General features: G+C 43.8%; 1 protein-coding gene across 6 annotated transcripts in view; it reads left to right on the top strand.

Annotated features, from left to right (window-relative positions):
• LOC147009132 (uncharacterized) overlaps positions 1-14,870 on the top strand; it is a 36,428-nt gene extending 21,558 nt beyond the window's left edge. Inside the window, exons 6-12 of one of the 6 annotated variants that reach the window (XM_085862777.1) lie at positions 770-925; positions 1,835-2,077; positions 4,099-4,161; positions 7,582-7,812; positions 12,991-13,233; positions 13,696-13,755; positions 13,988-14,870. In XM_085862777.1, coding sequence (XP_085718903.1) covers positions 770-925; positions 1,835-2,077; positions 4,099-4,161; positions 7,582-7,812; positions 12,991-13,233; positions 13,696-13,755; positions 13,988-14,379 — 1,388 coding nt within the window. In that variant the 3' untranslated portion in view covers positions 14,380-14,870. The remainder of the gene's footprint in view (positions 1-769; positions 926-1,834; positions 2,078-4,098; positions 4,162-7,581; positions 7,813-12,990; positions 13,234-13,695; positions 13,756-13,987) is intronic. The other 5 variants (XM_085862778.1, XM_085862780.1, XM_085862781.1 and 2 more) reach the window with 5 other exon arrangements.
• The last annotated feature ends 2,534 nt before the right edge of the window (positions 14,871-17,404 follow it).

Consider the following 17,404-nt stretch of genomic DNA (forward strand, 5'->3'; position numbering starts at 1 on the left):
GCACTTAATTTGCACGACTTCCTGATTTGGAGCAATTCTTAACCGAAAACATTCGAGGCTGACTTCCTGATTGTTTATCCGAACTAGTTGGCCCGTTGGTCCATTGGACCAAATTTTCATTGGCCTTCACAACCATGTGGCATACCTGTGTGCTGTACTGCTTGAGGCCTTTTCACCAAGCTTTGATGTGCTTGGGCCAGGGCGGAGATGATACGTTCGTTATTATTCTTGCCAAATGATACTAGTGTTATTATTGTTGATATTATTAGTTTTAATATATGGTTTGTTAAATTATCATTATTTTATGTTCTTTATTTTGTAAATGGAATGCCATGCCGTGGAAGGACCTATTAAGCTTCTCCTTACACCTTAACATGGCGTGCGTTTATAACGTCGGAGTTCTTCCGGGTTCTTTGTAGTTTATTAGGCTAATCGATCCTGGGAGATCATAACGATCATTTTGGTGCATCACATTCCACATCAGAATGCTCCAGCAGTACTCCAAAAAAAAATTAAAAAACGCACACACCTCGTCCATTTATAGTCGATTAATGTTGCTGAATCCATTTATAGTCGCTGAATCCTTTTCATCTTAACCTGAGTGGGATATGAAAGTGCGCTCAGCATGTTATCAGGGTTCCATCCTCACGTGATTTGACCTCCAAAGCCACCTTGGTTTTAACCAGAGCACCACCGATATGAGCTGACGATACATTGTGAAAAGGGTTCAGCAACTGTTAAAATGTTTCATGTTGAATTGTCTTTACAGAGAGAGAAACGAAAGGTGGGGACGCTGTTTCTCAATCCGACGCTTCCAGCGTGGTAAACACGAAGCAGTTGAATCGGCAAATCACAAAGACTTTTTGTCGTGGCAACAGGTTAAAATGTCCGAATTCTGCAAAGCCAACCAAGAAGATCCAAGTCGGTGAGTGGCAGCCGCGCGTGTTGCGTGTCCGAAAGGCTTTCCCTCCCTTATCGGATTGCATTGTTTCCAATGACCCGAATATTTTGCCAGATGCATAATCTTGTCCTGGACTGTTCTTCTCATCCTACTATAGTTAAATAAGGTGTGTACGTACGTGTGTGCATGCTTGTACACGTCTGAACATCATGGAATGAAACAGAGCTGGGCCGATCTCCACCAAAGTTCGCATACGTGTTGGTAGTACCCAGGTCATGGGCACATCCCCCCTCCACACCTGTGCAAGTGGTTTGCAGACAGGGTGGGGGGGGCCAGGATTGTTAGCATCTAAGGATTCATCTAAGGAATGAATCTCATAAAATGTCCAACCCCCTCACCCCCCACCAACCTCACCAAGGCTGCTCACAAACGGAGCGGGTGCTTCTACTATCTTTAAAACAAACATTGAGTGGCAACCAATTTCTCACTGACAAATCATCATCCAGGTAGTCGTGAAGTCTGGATGTAAGCAAGGAAGTGAAAAGTTAAGGGTATACAATGTGAAATACTGTAGTTGTTTGAACCATGTGGCTAAACCGACAGTTTGGTTGAGTTGAGTGACTCATCAAGGTAAGACATTTTGGAACGGAAGGTGATTTCATTTGGAATCGCCGATTATTATTATTATTATTATTTTTTTTTAAAGGAAGGCTATTATACCGAAGTAACACATTGAATGTCTTTTTGACATTTTATAAGCATTGGTGGCACTTAGATTTTATCACGTGTCCGTTTCACCTTTTACTTCCTCATGACAATGATGTATTGTCCCAACTATGAGAGAGAAACGTATTTTGTTCTTTTAGACAAATCTTCCATCTCATCCCATTCCTTCAACCTCTATCCATTGCATAATTGTCTTTATCCCTCCAGCTGAGCAGTTCAGCAATAAAGAGAGACGTGACCGTAAGGGTCGCATCAAGCGGCCCATGAATGCATTCATGGTGTTTGCGCAGTCACACCGCCGACAAATGGCCAACGCGCTTCCTACCTTTGACAATGCTTCGGTGAGCAAGGCCCTGGGGGAGGTCTGGCATTCCCTCAGGGAGGACCTGAAACGTCCATATTACCAAGAGGCTCGCAGGCTGGAGGAGAAACAAAGGAAGCTGTTTCCTGGTACGTTCTTGCACATGAACATCCTCACTGTGTGTGCGAATGTTTTGTCGAATTCATTGCTCTTCCAAAGGGATTGTGCATATGTCTAAGGAATGAATCTCATCGATGTTTATTTTGTTCTTCATGCTTCGCGATGCCGTCCGAATCTGTCCACAATTTTTTGAGATATCGTGCTGTTTATTGTTTATGGCCTGATCTCTCAATGGTGAAGAATCACTGAAAGATTATTGGATCCGGATCTGGATTTTCACCAAAATCTAATCAATTCATCCTGGTCACACACCCAACCTTTCCACCAAATTTCCTCTGAATTAGTCCGTAACTTTTTGAGATATCATGCACACACAGAGGTGAAAACACAACCTCTGTCCACCTTGGGAGGTGAAGGTAATCATAATTTTGGAATCCAAGTTAGTCAGGGTATCATTCCACAGTGGCCCACCTGCGTACTCCTTTTGAGTGCAAACGGTTGAATCCTTCACACATAATATCTAGCTAATCTACCATAAAGTACAGCATATTGTTATCATGTGATGTTTTTTTTTTCTTCTCCATGTTATCTACTGATATTTACACAATTAAGATTGTTCAAAATGCAAGGCAAAAAAGGACTTCGATAATCCGAGCTTGAGATCGACAGGTGCGCAGCCGTGAAGGGCCCTGTCACACCTTGACGATTTAGCCAGCGTATGCCTGACGGATGCAAAATTTGGCTAAAACGCTGGCACATGTCGAATAAGTTATGGGTAAGTTTGTATACGTTAAGAGCACGCTGGCATACGTCGTAGTACGCTGGCTTTTTTTCGTAGTACGCCCAGGTGTTAGACAAATTTTCCATGCTTGAAATTTTTCGACGTATGCCAGCGTATGACTCGCACGTTCCGCATACACTTGGTCATAAGTTGTAGGTACGTTACGCGATCGTTGACACACGTCGACACACGTTACTTGTAAGTTACTCATAAGTCGAAACACGTCGAGGTAATGTTTAGCATACCCGAAACTTATTTCTAACCTATGAGTAACGTGTTGTAGGCACGTTACGCGATCGTTGACACACGTCGACACACGTTACTTGTACGTTACTCATAAGTCGAAACGCGTCAAGGTAATGGTTAGCGTCAGTGTTCCAGACTCCCTGGTTTTGTTTTTCTTCGGCGTGACGGTGATGTTGACACTTCGATTTCTAGTGCGGTTATGATATAATATAATTAATAGGCTGCCGCTCAACGATTTAAATCATAACCGCACTAGAAATCGAAGTGTCAACATCACCGTCATACCGAAGGAAAAAAAAAAAAAAACCAGGGAGTCTGGAACACTGACGCTAACCATTACCTCGATGTGTTTTGACTTATGAGTAACGTGTGTCAACGATCGCGTAACGTGCCTACAACTTATGCCAGCGTATGTGGAACATGTGTCATACGCCAAGTACGTCGAGAAATTTTCAACATGTTGAAAATTTCTCGGCGTATGATGGAATACCAGCGTACTATGATGTCTGCCAGCATACTACGACGTATGCCAGCGTGCTCTTAACGTATACAAAATTTACCCATAACGTATTCGATGTGTGCCAGCTTGGTTTGGCAAATTTTTCATACGCTGGCTAAAACGTCAAGGTGTGACAGCGGCTTCACACTTCGATGTCTCGTGCGGTTATGATTTGAATCGTCGAGCCGCAGCCTATTAATAGCCTACGCCACGTGATCGTCGGCGATATGCTGCCGCGCTATGCATAAGTTAGACTATCGTTGGGCATAGGTTGTGAACGCCGACAACACGCTCAGCATTCGTTGGTACAAGTTATCTATATGTGATTGAAACCTTCTGTGTACGTTACTAATACGTTATGCATACGTCCAACACGTTATTACACGCCCAAAACTTAAAAAAACATCAATAGTTCAGCGTACGCCAGCGTTTTACATACATTTTGATACCTTGCCATACGCTGGCTAAAACGTCAAGGTGTGACAGGGCCCTAATCGATCGACTTTGTTGTTTCCCATCATCAGATTGGGTCTACAGACCTACACGAAAGCATAACAAGCAGCAGCAGCTCATCATCGTACAAAAAGGTAACGTGCTGTATGTACATTGTACAAGGCCTGCTTTTGTCTCCACTCGGATAAGTAGTGTTAAGAGGGCTATCCACAGATGGGGCGGTGTATGGATGTGTTGCCTGTTGTTGAAGGTAACTGTTGGACCATTTTATCGATGACTTTATGAGTACTGTACAGGTAATTTATTCTGTTCATAATCTCTCATCTCTTTGTCTTTAAAAAAAAAAATTTTTTATTACTCTCGCCAGAGGAGAGGGTATTGTATTTGGGTCTGTTTGTCTGTTTGTGTGTTTGTTACTTGCAAAATGGAAGATTTTTCAAGTAATTGGTTAGTTTATTTTGTAATCGTGTCTGTTTGTCTGTCAGCAACTAAGGTGGTGTTTCTAAAATCCTCAATTTAAATCCGATTGACTTGAAATTTGAAGAGGATTTATATTTCAGGTCACTGAATTCAACCACCAATTACTTTTGGGATCAAATTTGTTTTATGGACTTTGCAATGATCGTACTCTGCATGACGTCGTCTTCTTGTTTGTCTGCACAGAACGTGAGTGTTTTTCTCTGCAACCGCTCGTCAGATTGAGACAATTTTCCCCGTAGGAGCTACTACTCGTGTAGAATGTTTTACGGATTATGACGTCATAGGTCACATGGTGTGGCAGCCATGTTGGAAAAACGGAAAAACTTTCTACCTCCATCTCTGAAACCGCACCAAGGAAAAAATTGAAACCTTGCACGAAGAAAGTACTCCTTGTGGGGAATGTTTTTTTATGACATCATAGGTGCCTTCGTTGTGACATCATCATTGCATATGTATAGTGTTGCATCTGATCAGTATGAACATTTTTGAGGGTCATCTCGGGAGAAAATGGTCCACAAAAAAAATTTGATGTCGGTCACGTGATTCGGCAGCCATATTGTTTGAAAAAAACAAACAAAAAAGACGAAGAAAACCTTCAAAAATCTTCTCAAGTGGCTGGACAGATCGAGGCGAAACTTTACATATATGACCGCCTATCCATGAGGAACAAAAGGATAACGTACAGTGGGGAGAACAAGTATTTGATCCACTGCCGATTTTGCAGGTTTTCCCACTTACAAAGCACGTAGAGGTCTGTAATTTTTGTCATAGGTACACTTCAACTGTGAAAGACGGAATCTAAAACAAAAATCCTGAAAATCACATTGTATGATTTTAAAATAATTAATTTGCATTTTATTGCATGAAATAAGTATTTGATACATCAGAAAAAGAGAACTTAATATTTGGTACAGAAACCTTTGTTTGCAATTACAGAGATCAGACGTTTCCTGTAGTTCTTAACCAGGTTTGCACAGACTCCAGCAGGGATTTTGGCCCACTCCACCATACAGATCTTCTCCAGATCCTTCAGGTTTCGGGGCTGTCGCTGGGCAACACAGACTTTCAGCTCCCTCCAAAGATTTTCTATTGGGTTCAGGTCTGGAGACTGGCGAGGCCACTCCAGGACCTTGAGATGTTTCTTACGGAGCCACTCCTTAGTTGCCCTGGCTGTGTGTTTCAGGTCGTTGTCATGCTGGAAGACCCAGCCACGCCCCATCTTCAATGTTCTTGTTGAGCGAAGGAGGTTGCTGGCCAAGATCTCGCGATACATGGCCCCATCCATCCTTCCCTCAATACGGTGCAGTCATCCTGTCCCCTTTGCAGAAAAGCATCCCCAAAGAATGACGTTTCCACCTCCATGCTTCACGGTTGGGATGGTGTTCTTGGGGTTGTACTCATCTTCTTCTTCCTCCAAACACGGCGAGTGGAGTTTAAACCAAAAAGCTCTATTTTGGTCTCATCAGACCACATGACCTTCTCCCATTCCTCCTCTGGATCATCCAGATGGTCATTGGCAAACTTCAGATGGGCCTGGACATGCTCTGGCTTGAGCAGCAGGACCTTGCGTGGGCTGCAGGATTTTAATCCATGACGGCGTAGTGTGTTACTTATGGTTTTCTTTGATACTGTGGTCCCAGCTCTCTTCAGGTCATTGACCAGGTCCTGCCGTGTAGTTCTGGGCTGATCCCTCACCTTTCTCATGATCATTGAGGCTCCACGAGGTGAGATCTTGCATGGAGCCCCAGACCGAGGGAGATTGACTGTTATCTTGAACTTCTTCCATTTTCCAATAATTGTGCCAACAGTTGTTGCCTTCTTACCAAGCTGCTTGCCTATTGTCCTGTAGCCCATCCCAGCCTTGTGCAAGTGTACAATTTTGTCCCTAATGTCCTTAGACAGCTCTCTGGTCTTGCCCATTATGGAGAGGTTGGAGTCTGATTGATTGAGTGTGGACAGCTGTCTTTTATGCAGATAACGAGTTCAAACAGGTGCAGTTAATACAGGTAATGAGTGGAGAATGGGAGGGCTTCTTAAAGACAAAACTAACAGGTCTGTGAGAGCCGGAATTCTTCCTGGTTGGTCTGTGATCAAATACTTATTTCATGCAATAAAATGCAAATTAATTATTTTAAAATCATACAATGTGATTTTCAGGATTTTTGTTTTAGATTCCGTCTTTCACAGTTGAAGTGTACCTCTGATAAAAATTACAGACCTCTACGTGCTTTGTAAGTGGGAAAACCTGCAAAATCGGCAGTGTATCAAATACTTGTTCTCCCCACTGTACATGACATCATAGGTCACATGGTTTGGCAGCCATCTTGGATTTATCCTAAAACCTCTTAAACTCTTCTTCTCCAGAACGGCCGAACAGATCGAGGAAAAACTTCACACAAATGTTCCTCAAGCCATGGGTGTACAAGTTTGTTAAGGAATAATTGATAGGTTACATGGTTTGTCAGCCATAATGGATTGAAGAAAAATATTAACTGTTTTCTCTGGGGAACTGCTTAATCAATTGATGTGAAACTTCACAATTATGATCTGGAAGTGATGGGGAATAAATGTTTTAAATTTCAACTTGATCAGATACATGTTCTGGCAGCCAGAATTATTTATGTTTTTGGATCTGGGTTTCTTTTTTTTTTTAATTTAATTTTATTGTTTTTTGAATAACACTCACTTTGGCTGTGCCTGGATGGGTTTGAGGGTAGAGTAGTCGCAGCTGAAATACGAATCCTATGCAGGTTCCTCCTGATGACGGATTGTACCTATTTGGTCTTCCATTTGATTTGAATTGAATTTATTTTAATCCCTTTCTGAATTCAGTTGCATAATAATGAACGTCATGGGTCAGGGTCGAGTGTCCAAGAGAAGCGGGACGTCTTGATACCCAGTAATCACTGCCAACAGTTATAAAGTGGCAGTTCAAGAACTTTGACCTTTACAACTGGATCATTTAGATTTTAAACCTTTCATTTAGTCCATCTTTCCGTTTATTTGCCACACAAAACAAGTCCAGGTGAGGGTCTGCAATCTCTGATCGCTCTTTTTCTTGTTTTCTCTTTCAGTTTCTCCCATCCCATTGCACTCCGACGGTGGAACCAAGTTTTCAGTTGCACGTCCACTGCCCTGTTCCCTCGTTTCCTCCACCCCGAAGCCTTCCTGCGCAGACTCTAAAACACCTCTGAATCTTGCAGCCACATGTCCTTCCAGCTCTTCACTCCCTCCACCAGATGTACCTGGAACGTTGAAGGATTGTGAACCTTCTCGGCTTGAGCCATCGTCGCAAGTTCTTATCGGTGTGTTTCGGGATCTTTCCGCCGTACCAGGTTTTCTTTCTCAGCCTGACAGTGCACGGTGTCTCACTGACGAAAAAGAAATGATATTTATTTAAAAATGAAGACTCTGTCAACATCATTAGCAGATTAAAAAAAATATATATATATATATATATGTATATATATATATGTATATATATATATATATATATGTATGTATATATGTATATATATATATATATATATATATATATATATATATATATATATATATATATATATATTGTTGCGAATTCGTGCCCGCCGGCGTGCGATCGGCCGCTTGACTCGAATGGCGGCCGCCTCGCCCACCGGAACGGACAATTCAGTCATGACCCTCCTGGAACTACCGCCAGGAGCCAGTCACGGGTGGGGGTTTAACCCCACCACTACGCAGTCCACCCGCGTGAGATAGGGTGAATCGCCGAATGTCGATATACCTAAGTACCCGCGCGGGTAATCTGCCGAGGGATGGGACCACGCCACAGGCCGACTCCGGACACGAACCGCTTAAGCGGTTCGTTCCGTATTACAGGGATAACCAAGCGGAGTTATCGTCGGCCTTGACAATTCAGCCTTAAATGCCTGGTGTTGGCGCAGTGGTAAGGGCAGCGGCTTGGGATCCAAAAGGTCCTGAGTTCAAGCCCCGTTGGGCCACTGAATTAATACACCAGGGGGTTGACTCAGCCTGTCATCCTTCCGAGGTCTGCGAAATGAGTACCAGTGGCCTGGGCCGGTGTATACCCCGGTTAAAATAGGTGTACCATATCCCTGTGTCGTAAGAAGCGACCAGGGTTGCGTCAGGAAGGGCATCCGGCGTAAAACATGTGCCAAATCACTATGCGGATCATAAGGACGATCCGCTGTGGCGACCCCTAACGGGAGCAGCCGAAAGAAGAAGAAGAAGAAGTTATCGTCGGCCTTGACGGTTCCGATTAATTACCGGGTGTTTTAAACCCACGACCAATCCCTTACGTGATGCAAGATGGAGATTCAATAAAAGAAAAGACGAAGCGAAATGGGAAAACAGTTCAACAAGCAAGCACTTTATTACACACACACACAAGCACGTATATGCAGCCATAAGGAAGCAGGGAAAGAGTTAAAACCGAATATAATTATTACAACACTTAAATAGTTCTACTTTACAAGACTGGCACCACCCACAGACATTTACACAAAACCCCAAAAGAAAAGGAAGTCGCGACTTCCCTGAGCGTGTCGAGTCCTTGGCGACCGTAAGTCCCAAGTCCCTCCAGCGTGGTCCGCGAGCAAGTGCCGCGCATCGCTCGTGTGGTCCGCTCGACAGCTCGGACGAACGAACAGAACCTCCGACCTTGGCGTTATCAGCACCACTCTCCACAATTCCCCTTCAGGGACAAGGGAACAGGAAAGGGAACGACGTTCTCGTCGACCTTTACATCCACGCCTTTTGTCAATCGCTTGCACGAACCAAGAGCCTTCAGCCTCCAACTGGGACAAGGGAACAACCAACCAACAACGACTCTTCATGCCCACGCCTTTTGTAGGTGCAGGCTCCGCCCCGCGCCCCGCACCGTTCTTGGCTCCTCCTTCCTTCGAGGCGTTTCTAGAAAGCTCTCGAAGGGGGGCGTGCCCCCACTCCGACCGCCTCACGCCGTGCATCCACCAATCGGGAGCGAGCTGCCGCACCCCTCCCCTTCACACCAAGCATGGTGGGGGTGGATTCATGCGGAAGCATCAGGCGGGAAAACCCCACAAGCGTTGTTGGTTTTTGTTCTTGCACGCGCCCGCACGGTGCTCGTTGAATGGCGAGTGGCGAAGATGTGGTAGCGTAGTTGTGGAAGGCGGCGTCGTGTAGTGAATGGCGTGATCGTTGAGATGTTGGTTGTGGCGAGGTTCGTTGTTGTTTTTGCACCAAATTAACTACAGCAAAAGAAAAACGGCTAACTGAAGTGTCGCAGCCTGAATGGATCACATATATTCCCTCTATACTACGGGTTTGGGCTAACTACACATGAACTTACCGATATATCTCACCTGAGGACTCTTTATGGTGTAATGCGAATTTCCACAACCGTAACAATATATATATATATATATATATATATATATATATATATATATATATATATATATATATATATATATATATATATATATATATATATATATATATATATATATTTTAAACAACCTGAGAAGTTTTGAACCTACACTTAGAGCCTTAATAGTTCCAAGATTGTTTTCAAATTCCTTTGTTTTTTCAGTGTGAGAAATGTTTTTGATAATAAGGGATGAACTTGGTGAATCAACTTCTAGAAATATTTAGGAATTGCACGTTTGCTAAATCTGGTGTCGTGCGTAATACATTAATTTTGTTATTTCTGACTGTTACAACTTGCAAGCAATACATAACAATAGCAACATGAAGCTGATAAGTCACATTACAATTGAAATCCATCACTTGAACATTTCTGGGAGGGTAAATTTCTCACACGGACCTTCCATCTCATTCCCATTCCTTCTAGTGTAGTAGACAGTAGAAAAATCGTGCAAATTATGATACAAGCATCAAATTTGGCATTTCTGTTCTCCAGGGCTTTCTGATCAAATCTGCCCAATTGGCCATTTGAAAATCCAAGATGGCGGCCATTTTCAAGATGGCCGCCAAGTTAGCCTCCTGAAGTTGACTTTTTGTTTAGAAGTATTTGTAGTTGTCCGATTTGCATGATCTAAGTGTGGATTCCTATGTTTTCAAGCCTGCTGGAGTGGATTTTCCTGTTTTTAAAGCCCCCTGACTCACACTTTTTCTGATTTTGCACATTTGTTTATGATTTTCATACGTTTGCATGACTTAACATGTATGTAGTAGTAGCTACTTATGCATGGGGTGTAGTGTTAGAGGTAGTACCTTTGTTTCAGCAGTCAGCCACATGCAGCTTGTACAAACTGATTAAGGAAGCATACCATGACTACCGCTCTGAAGAGTCTAACAGATCAGATCTAACCTTTGAAGATTGGTGTGAACAACGGAGGCAAGAGAGTCCACAGTTCCAGTTCTGGAGTCTGGTGCTGGACATGGAGCTCACCATATTCACCCTGATCTGCTCATTCAGAGAAGGAGATTTCAACCTGTGCCGTGAAGCACTTTCAGAACTGGCGCCTTACTTCTTTGCGAATAACAATGTCAATTATGCGCGATGGATCCCAGTTCCCCTCCGAGATATGATGTCGCTTGAGCAACAACATCCAGATGTGGCCAGGGAGTTTCACAAAGGGAACTTCGTTATCCACAAGTCGAGAAGAGAATTCTCTGCCCTGGCAATTGACCAAGCCCACGAGCAAAATAATGCAGTCATCAAAGGTGACGGAGGAGCAATTGAGTTGACAGAAGACCCGGCAGCACTTCATAGGTGGATGGTCGCTGGACCCGAAGTGAGTCGTCTAGTAGCTGGATACAAGGCCATGTCTGGTATGAAAGATGCAACCAACAACAGCAGACACCATGAGCAGACACTGAGTGCCCAGAAATCTTTCTTTTAAAATGTGAAAGCACTCTCTGCAGTAATGCAGAGTAATCCCGTCCCCCTCTCGCAGATATTAGTTGACAGATAAATGGCCGTAACTTGGGAACCGCTCGTCCGATTAATATCAAACCTCAAAGGCACATCCGCGGGTCCCCAGCAATATTCCTGGCAAGTTTCAATCAGATCGGACCGTCAATCGTGCAAAAAAGAAAGAAAAATAAACAAACATTAATTGTGAAGTCATTCATGATGTCATAGCACCGTGTCTTGTCATTGGTCGACAGATAAATGGCCGTAACTTGGGAACCGCTTGTCCGATTAATATCAAACCTTGAAAAGGCACATCCGCGGGTCCCCAGCAATATTCCTGGCAAGTTTCAATCAGATCGGACCGTCAATTGTGCAACAACAACAAAAAAACGAATTGTGACGTCATAGCACCATGTGTTGTCATTGGTTGACAGATAAATGGCCAAAACTTGGGAACCGCTCGTCCGATTGACATCAAACCTCGAAGGCACATCTGCGGGGCCCCGGAAATATTCCTGGCAAGTTTCAATCAGATCGGACCGGCGGTTGTCGAGAAACGGCGGCCGCAGACAGACAGACAGACAGACACACAGAAATTGCTGGAATTATAGATAGATGAGAATCAGTCACACCCTGTATCTCTCAGTGACAGCGGCAAGCTTCATACATGTCAGAAGTCACAGCTGGCTGAAATTCTTGAAGCGCAAGTGAACATCCCAGACAGGGAACCAAGGGGAGATGCAGTCATCATTGATGGCTCAGCACTTATTAATGCCCGACCTCCACGCACTTCAAAGATATTTGATGACTATGCTAAAGAAGACATCATCCCAAAGGTGGAATCCTATGGTGCCAGGTACGAGAGGGTGGACGTAGTGTTTGATGTGTACAAGAAGTCAAGTCTGAAGTCCGAGGCAAGGTCGAAATGGGGGCAAGGAATCAGAAGAAGAGTGACAGGAACCAATAAGACCCCAAGTAACTGGAGAAGCTTTCTTCGAGATGACAGAAACAAGACTGAGCTGTTTCACTTCCTTGCGGAAAAGATGTGTGAAGCACAGATGACAAGCACAGTCATTGTCACAAAAGGAGAAGATTCCATTAGCAACACAAGTAAGTCACTGGATGCTGTGTCTCCATGTTGTCATGAAGAAGCTGACACTCGAATATTTGTACACGCCAGGGATGCAACGACGGATGGTAGCAAGTCCATTATCATTAAGGCTAATGACACGGACGTACTAGTCATAGCAATATCTGTACTGCCATCCTTACAGGAACGAGGTCTTGAGAACATGTGGATTGTCTTTGGCCAAGGAGCCAAGGCGCGATGGATTCCAGTCCATGAGGTCGTAGGAATCGTAGATCATGGAAATCGGACAACTACAAATACGTCGAAGCAAAAAGTCAACTTCAGGAGGCTAACTTGGCGGCCACGTTGAAAAATGGCCGCCATCTTAGATTTTCAAATGGCCAATCAGGCAGATTTGATTAGAATCCCCTGGAGAACAAATGTGCCAAATTTGATGCTTGTATCATCATTTGCACGATTCCTCTCAAAAGTTGCTGTTATCTGCCCCACTATTCAACCCCATCCATTGCATAATTGTCTTTATCCCTGCAGCTCGGAAGGTCATCAATCAGGAGAGAGACGACCGTAAGGATCACATCAAGCGGCCCATGAATGCATTCATGGTGTTTGCGAAGTCACACCGCCGCCAAATGGCCAACGTGCTTCCTAACTTTGACAACGCTGCAGTGAGCAAGGCCCTGGGGAAGGTGTGGCATTCCCTCAGGGAGGACCTGAAACGTCCGTATTACGATCAAGCCTTCATGCTGGCGAACGAACACAAGAAGATGTTTCCTGGTACGCTCTTGCTTGGGCATTCTCTCCTCTCTTCTCTCTCCTCTCTCCTCCTCTCTCTCTCTCTCTGCCATCCTCATCAGTCAAAGTTGGTCTTGTTTTTTCACATCCAGGCTTTTTGTAGGAAAGCTTAACTGAGATCCTTTAGAATAACTTGGAAATGAGCTAGCATATGGGACCTCGATGACGAACAAGCATCCTGCTTTGGATGGTACAGTCAGGTCTTTAACATCCGTAAACAACTTGTAAAATGAGATATGTGGTGTGAAGTGCGGTGTGTTGTTATCGTGTCATTTGCTCGTTAACCTAGTGAAGGTGGTGCGGTACAATCGAGAAGATTTAACCAACAAGGAGTTTAAAAGTGTTTTTCGTACTGCAGGGCAACGGTTCATTGGTGAAGTGAAAATGCACAGTGAATGAGTGTGTTCAGTTAATGTATCAATTCTACTGTTTTGCACTATTTAGATTGGGTGTACAAGCCCGCAAGAAAGATGAAGAAGCAGGAGCTCGTCACTCTCCATAAAGGTAATGTTAACCATATACCTCTGTCTCTGTGTCTCTGTGTCTCTGTCTCTCTCAAGTTGTGTGAAGAGTGCAAGACGGATCATCACGGATTGAGCTTGTTGTATATACATGTAGCCCAACGTCGAAGTGGTTTCAACCGTTTGATCGTTTTGAACATGAACTTTGCAAGCATTGGCTCTAACGTTGTGTTGATGACCTGTTGCAATGCCTGTCTATTTTTTGTCTTTGTCAGCAGTCTCTTCAGCCCCATCTCGCGTCCACACTGAGGATATAACAACAGATGATGAATTATCCATTCTTCATCCACCGCCATGTCCCCTCATCACGTCCATCTCAAACCCTTTCTGCACAGACTCTGAAACACTTCTAGATAGACCAGCCAAGCGTCCTTCCATCTCTATGTTTCCTCTGCAAAACATGCCGAAAATGTTCAAGGATTTTCAACCTTCTCGATTTGAGCGATCGTCACAGCGACTACTTCCTGGTGCATGGACACCTCAACCCCTGTATCAGTTTTCTTCCCCCAAGCCTGTGCTTGCCCATTGTCTCGCCATACAAAGTGATCGACATTTGTTGCAAAGCCCGGTCTCAAGTTCTCGAACAGCTTTGGAAAACAACAGATAAAACGACTCTGTCCCTCAACACCCAAAGGCTCGAGAACAAGATGGAGGGAAGATATTGGAGTTCAGGACCAGTCACCATGAAGGGGCCAAGAGGGCAGAAATCATCGAACAAGGCCTAACTTCAGTAAGCCTCATGCCATCGCATCACCCCCTTCAATGAGGACAACACAGTCGAGTCACTAAGACATCAACTTTCACACTCGTGCACACACACACACACGAGGCCAAACTAATCACAATGGGCACTCGATCCGGGTGAACGCGTCACTCGCTCTCCTTTGAATATGTTGCCCAAAGATGGTGGGGGAAAGTTCACACATTGCATCTTGTTTCGTATCAAATTAAAATGATAAGTTGGCCCTTTGGGAAAGTCACATCTTTAAAAGGCTGGACTATTTTGCTGATAATGTGAATAATGTGAAAGTTTCTTGTTTTGTTTTTTTTCTGACTGCTTTGCACTGATGTGAAATATTAAATTAACCTCTGACACTTTTTGAGATGTCCGTTCTTTCAAATTTGTAACTTTGCTTCTTGTAATGTGAACAGCTTGGATGTTTCTTATGGATAAAGGGTCACTATAAACGATCGATCTCAACTAGGAGTGCGGGTGAACTTTAACCGTTTCTGTCGGTGTGGTTTATACATGTCGTCGTTTCCGGTAAATACTTCAAAACTTGAACGAACGTTAAACTTTCCACTAACTCCACGTAACGTCGCTGCCATTTCATCCCTCTGTGCAACGACTCGGTGAAGGAGGCTCCGTGCACTCCTCCATCGTCAGTTATGCGGACTAACCACCTATGCAATCATTCCTCTTTTCATCTGTGGTGATTTTGAACTGACGTCTGCCATTTCATTGTGTATTGTTCGACAATGACCAACTCCACGATTCCCGTGAAGGTAGTCTGCAGCTCTGACCAAATCTGTGCAAACGGTAATTCCTACCTCCTGGGCCTCGGCCTAACAAAATGTCCGAACCTCATGGTCTTGTGCTCCATTTGGTTCATCTATGTTTTTGGAAAAGTATCTCTATCGCTAAAATCATTATTTGAATAAATAAGTGATCGTAGCAAAAGTATTGAGTGAAACCCGTTTACATTAAGACAGAAGTGGTGGCCCTTGTGTTACACACGTGACGACGAGGCACAAATTTGTTGCTATATTGCCAAGTCTTCCTTTTCATGGTGCCACTGTCAAAGCGATGGTAAACTGGAAAAACACGAGTAATCGTCAATAGGAATAATTGATTTTTTTTTCTTTTTCGTTTTGGCCCGCCGACGAGGAGTCTTGTCTCGCATCCGTCCCCAACTCGTACGAGCACCACATGGTCCGTGTCCGTGCGGTCACCATCAGAGCTAGGCCTGTGTTGTGTATACTGAGGGCAGCTCTTCCAATATGGGTCTGACTGCAAATTTGTTCAGATTTATCGCAGTAAACATCGAACGTCACTTCCCAGGTTGAGCGAAGCACCCCTGTGACGCATCGATGGATAATAGACCTTTGGAATAAGGACATAGGCGTTGTTGGCAATGTGCTGACCAATAAGTTTGGTGTGATACTTGAAGAGATGGATGACGATGGAAAGGAAATCCTGACTTACAGTTTGCCATTGTTAATCTTGTACCTTCCTGTAAAATATTTTCTTTAATGCATTACTTGTAATAAAATAAATACACAGTTTGCTTTAATGCTTTCACAATCCAGCTTGTAATAATGCATCAGTGCCAGGTTTGTTCATTGAAAATGAGGATCCACTCGATCCAAACACAGGACTCAGCATTGCTGGTGCCTTTGCCTAATCTACCATCGTCGTGCTTTTTGTCAGGAAACGTCTTCCTGAAAAAGGGCCTTGTGTGAGTTCCTGCTTCGAATGCATGAGCTTCAATTTGAAAGGCTCCTCGGAATGAGTCATTTTGCCCTGAAAAGTATCTCCAGCGAAGAATGAAGTGATGGGCTGGCACTGCTGAACAATCTTTCACACCTTCAAATGTTCATTCGCATTGAAGTGACTTCCTACGGAGAGCACATACCTCCGACGTGGGCACAGTTCACATTTTGGATACTACTGATGGGTTGGATCTGAACTAAAATCTAATTGGCTTGTTCTTGCCACCGAACCAACATCCACCTCATCCATAACGTTTTCAAATATCGAGATACGTATTGTTTTTGCCCCCCCCCCCATCTCTCGGTGGTGAAGAATCATTTTACAAAAACAAATTCTCATATTCGGATCCAGATCTTCACCAAAACCAAGTCAATTCGTCCTTGTCACACACCCAACCTCTGTCCCTCAAGTTTCGTCCGAATCCGTCCATAACCTTGAGATATCCTGCTCACAGACAAGCAAACAGGGGTGAAGAAACAACCACTTACTACAAAAAATGAAAGTTTGAGGTTGTGAGTGGCAATCCCAGCTTCGTACAACGTTACCATGCACAGTGCACACCTCAAGATAAATCGCCACTGTCCAGTACTTTAGTGCATACAAGTACACACACGTACACGTGTGTTTGTTTTCTTGGATGGATACTTCAATGGAGGTGGATATCTTGAGGTGTGGTCGGTCTCTGCTCCTGAAACCCACCCACTTATGGAAATATAAGTTACTCACAGCAACTCACACACACACACACACACACACACACACACTACTCCATCTTGTTAGAATTCATTTTCAAAGATTTATAATGTCCCACTTGTGTAGAAATATCCTGTCGGCCGAAATCGTTCCCAAACACGAGGTGTACCTATCACACCTCGGTACAAAATTCCTTTTGGATGCAAGGCCATTCTCACTGGGATTTAAGGGATGAACAAACTCTTTTGTGCTTAATCAGTGGAATCATCAGGAAATTGAATACACTTACTGTAACTCATTCTCTTTATGATTTAAGATTAATAAATTAATACAAGAAGTGTCCTTGGTAGAGTACATACCTCTGCCATGCAGTGCCTGATCGAGTGGAACATGTCGAGTCCAATAACTTTTTGAAATATCATGCTATTTATAGATTGTTTTTCAT

The sequence above is a fragment of the Eptatretus burgeri genome, chromosome 17 (genome assembly GCF_056783735.1).
Source record: "Eptatretus burgeri isolate ZD-2024b chromosome 17, Ebu_testis_v1, whole genome shotgun sequence".
Classification (NCBI taxonomy): Eukaryota; Metazoa; Chordata; class Myxini; order Myxiniformes; family Myxinidae; genus Eptatretus; species Eptatretus burgeri.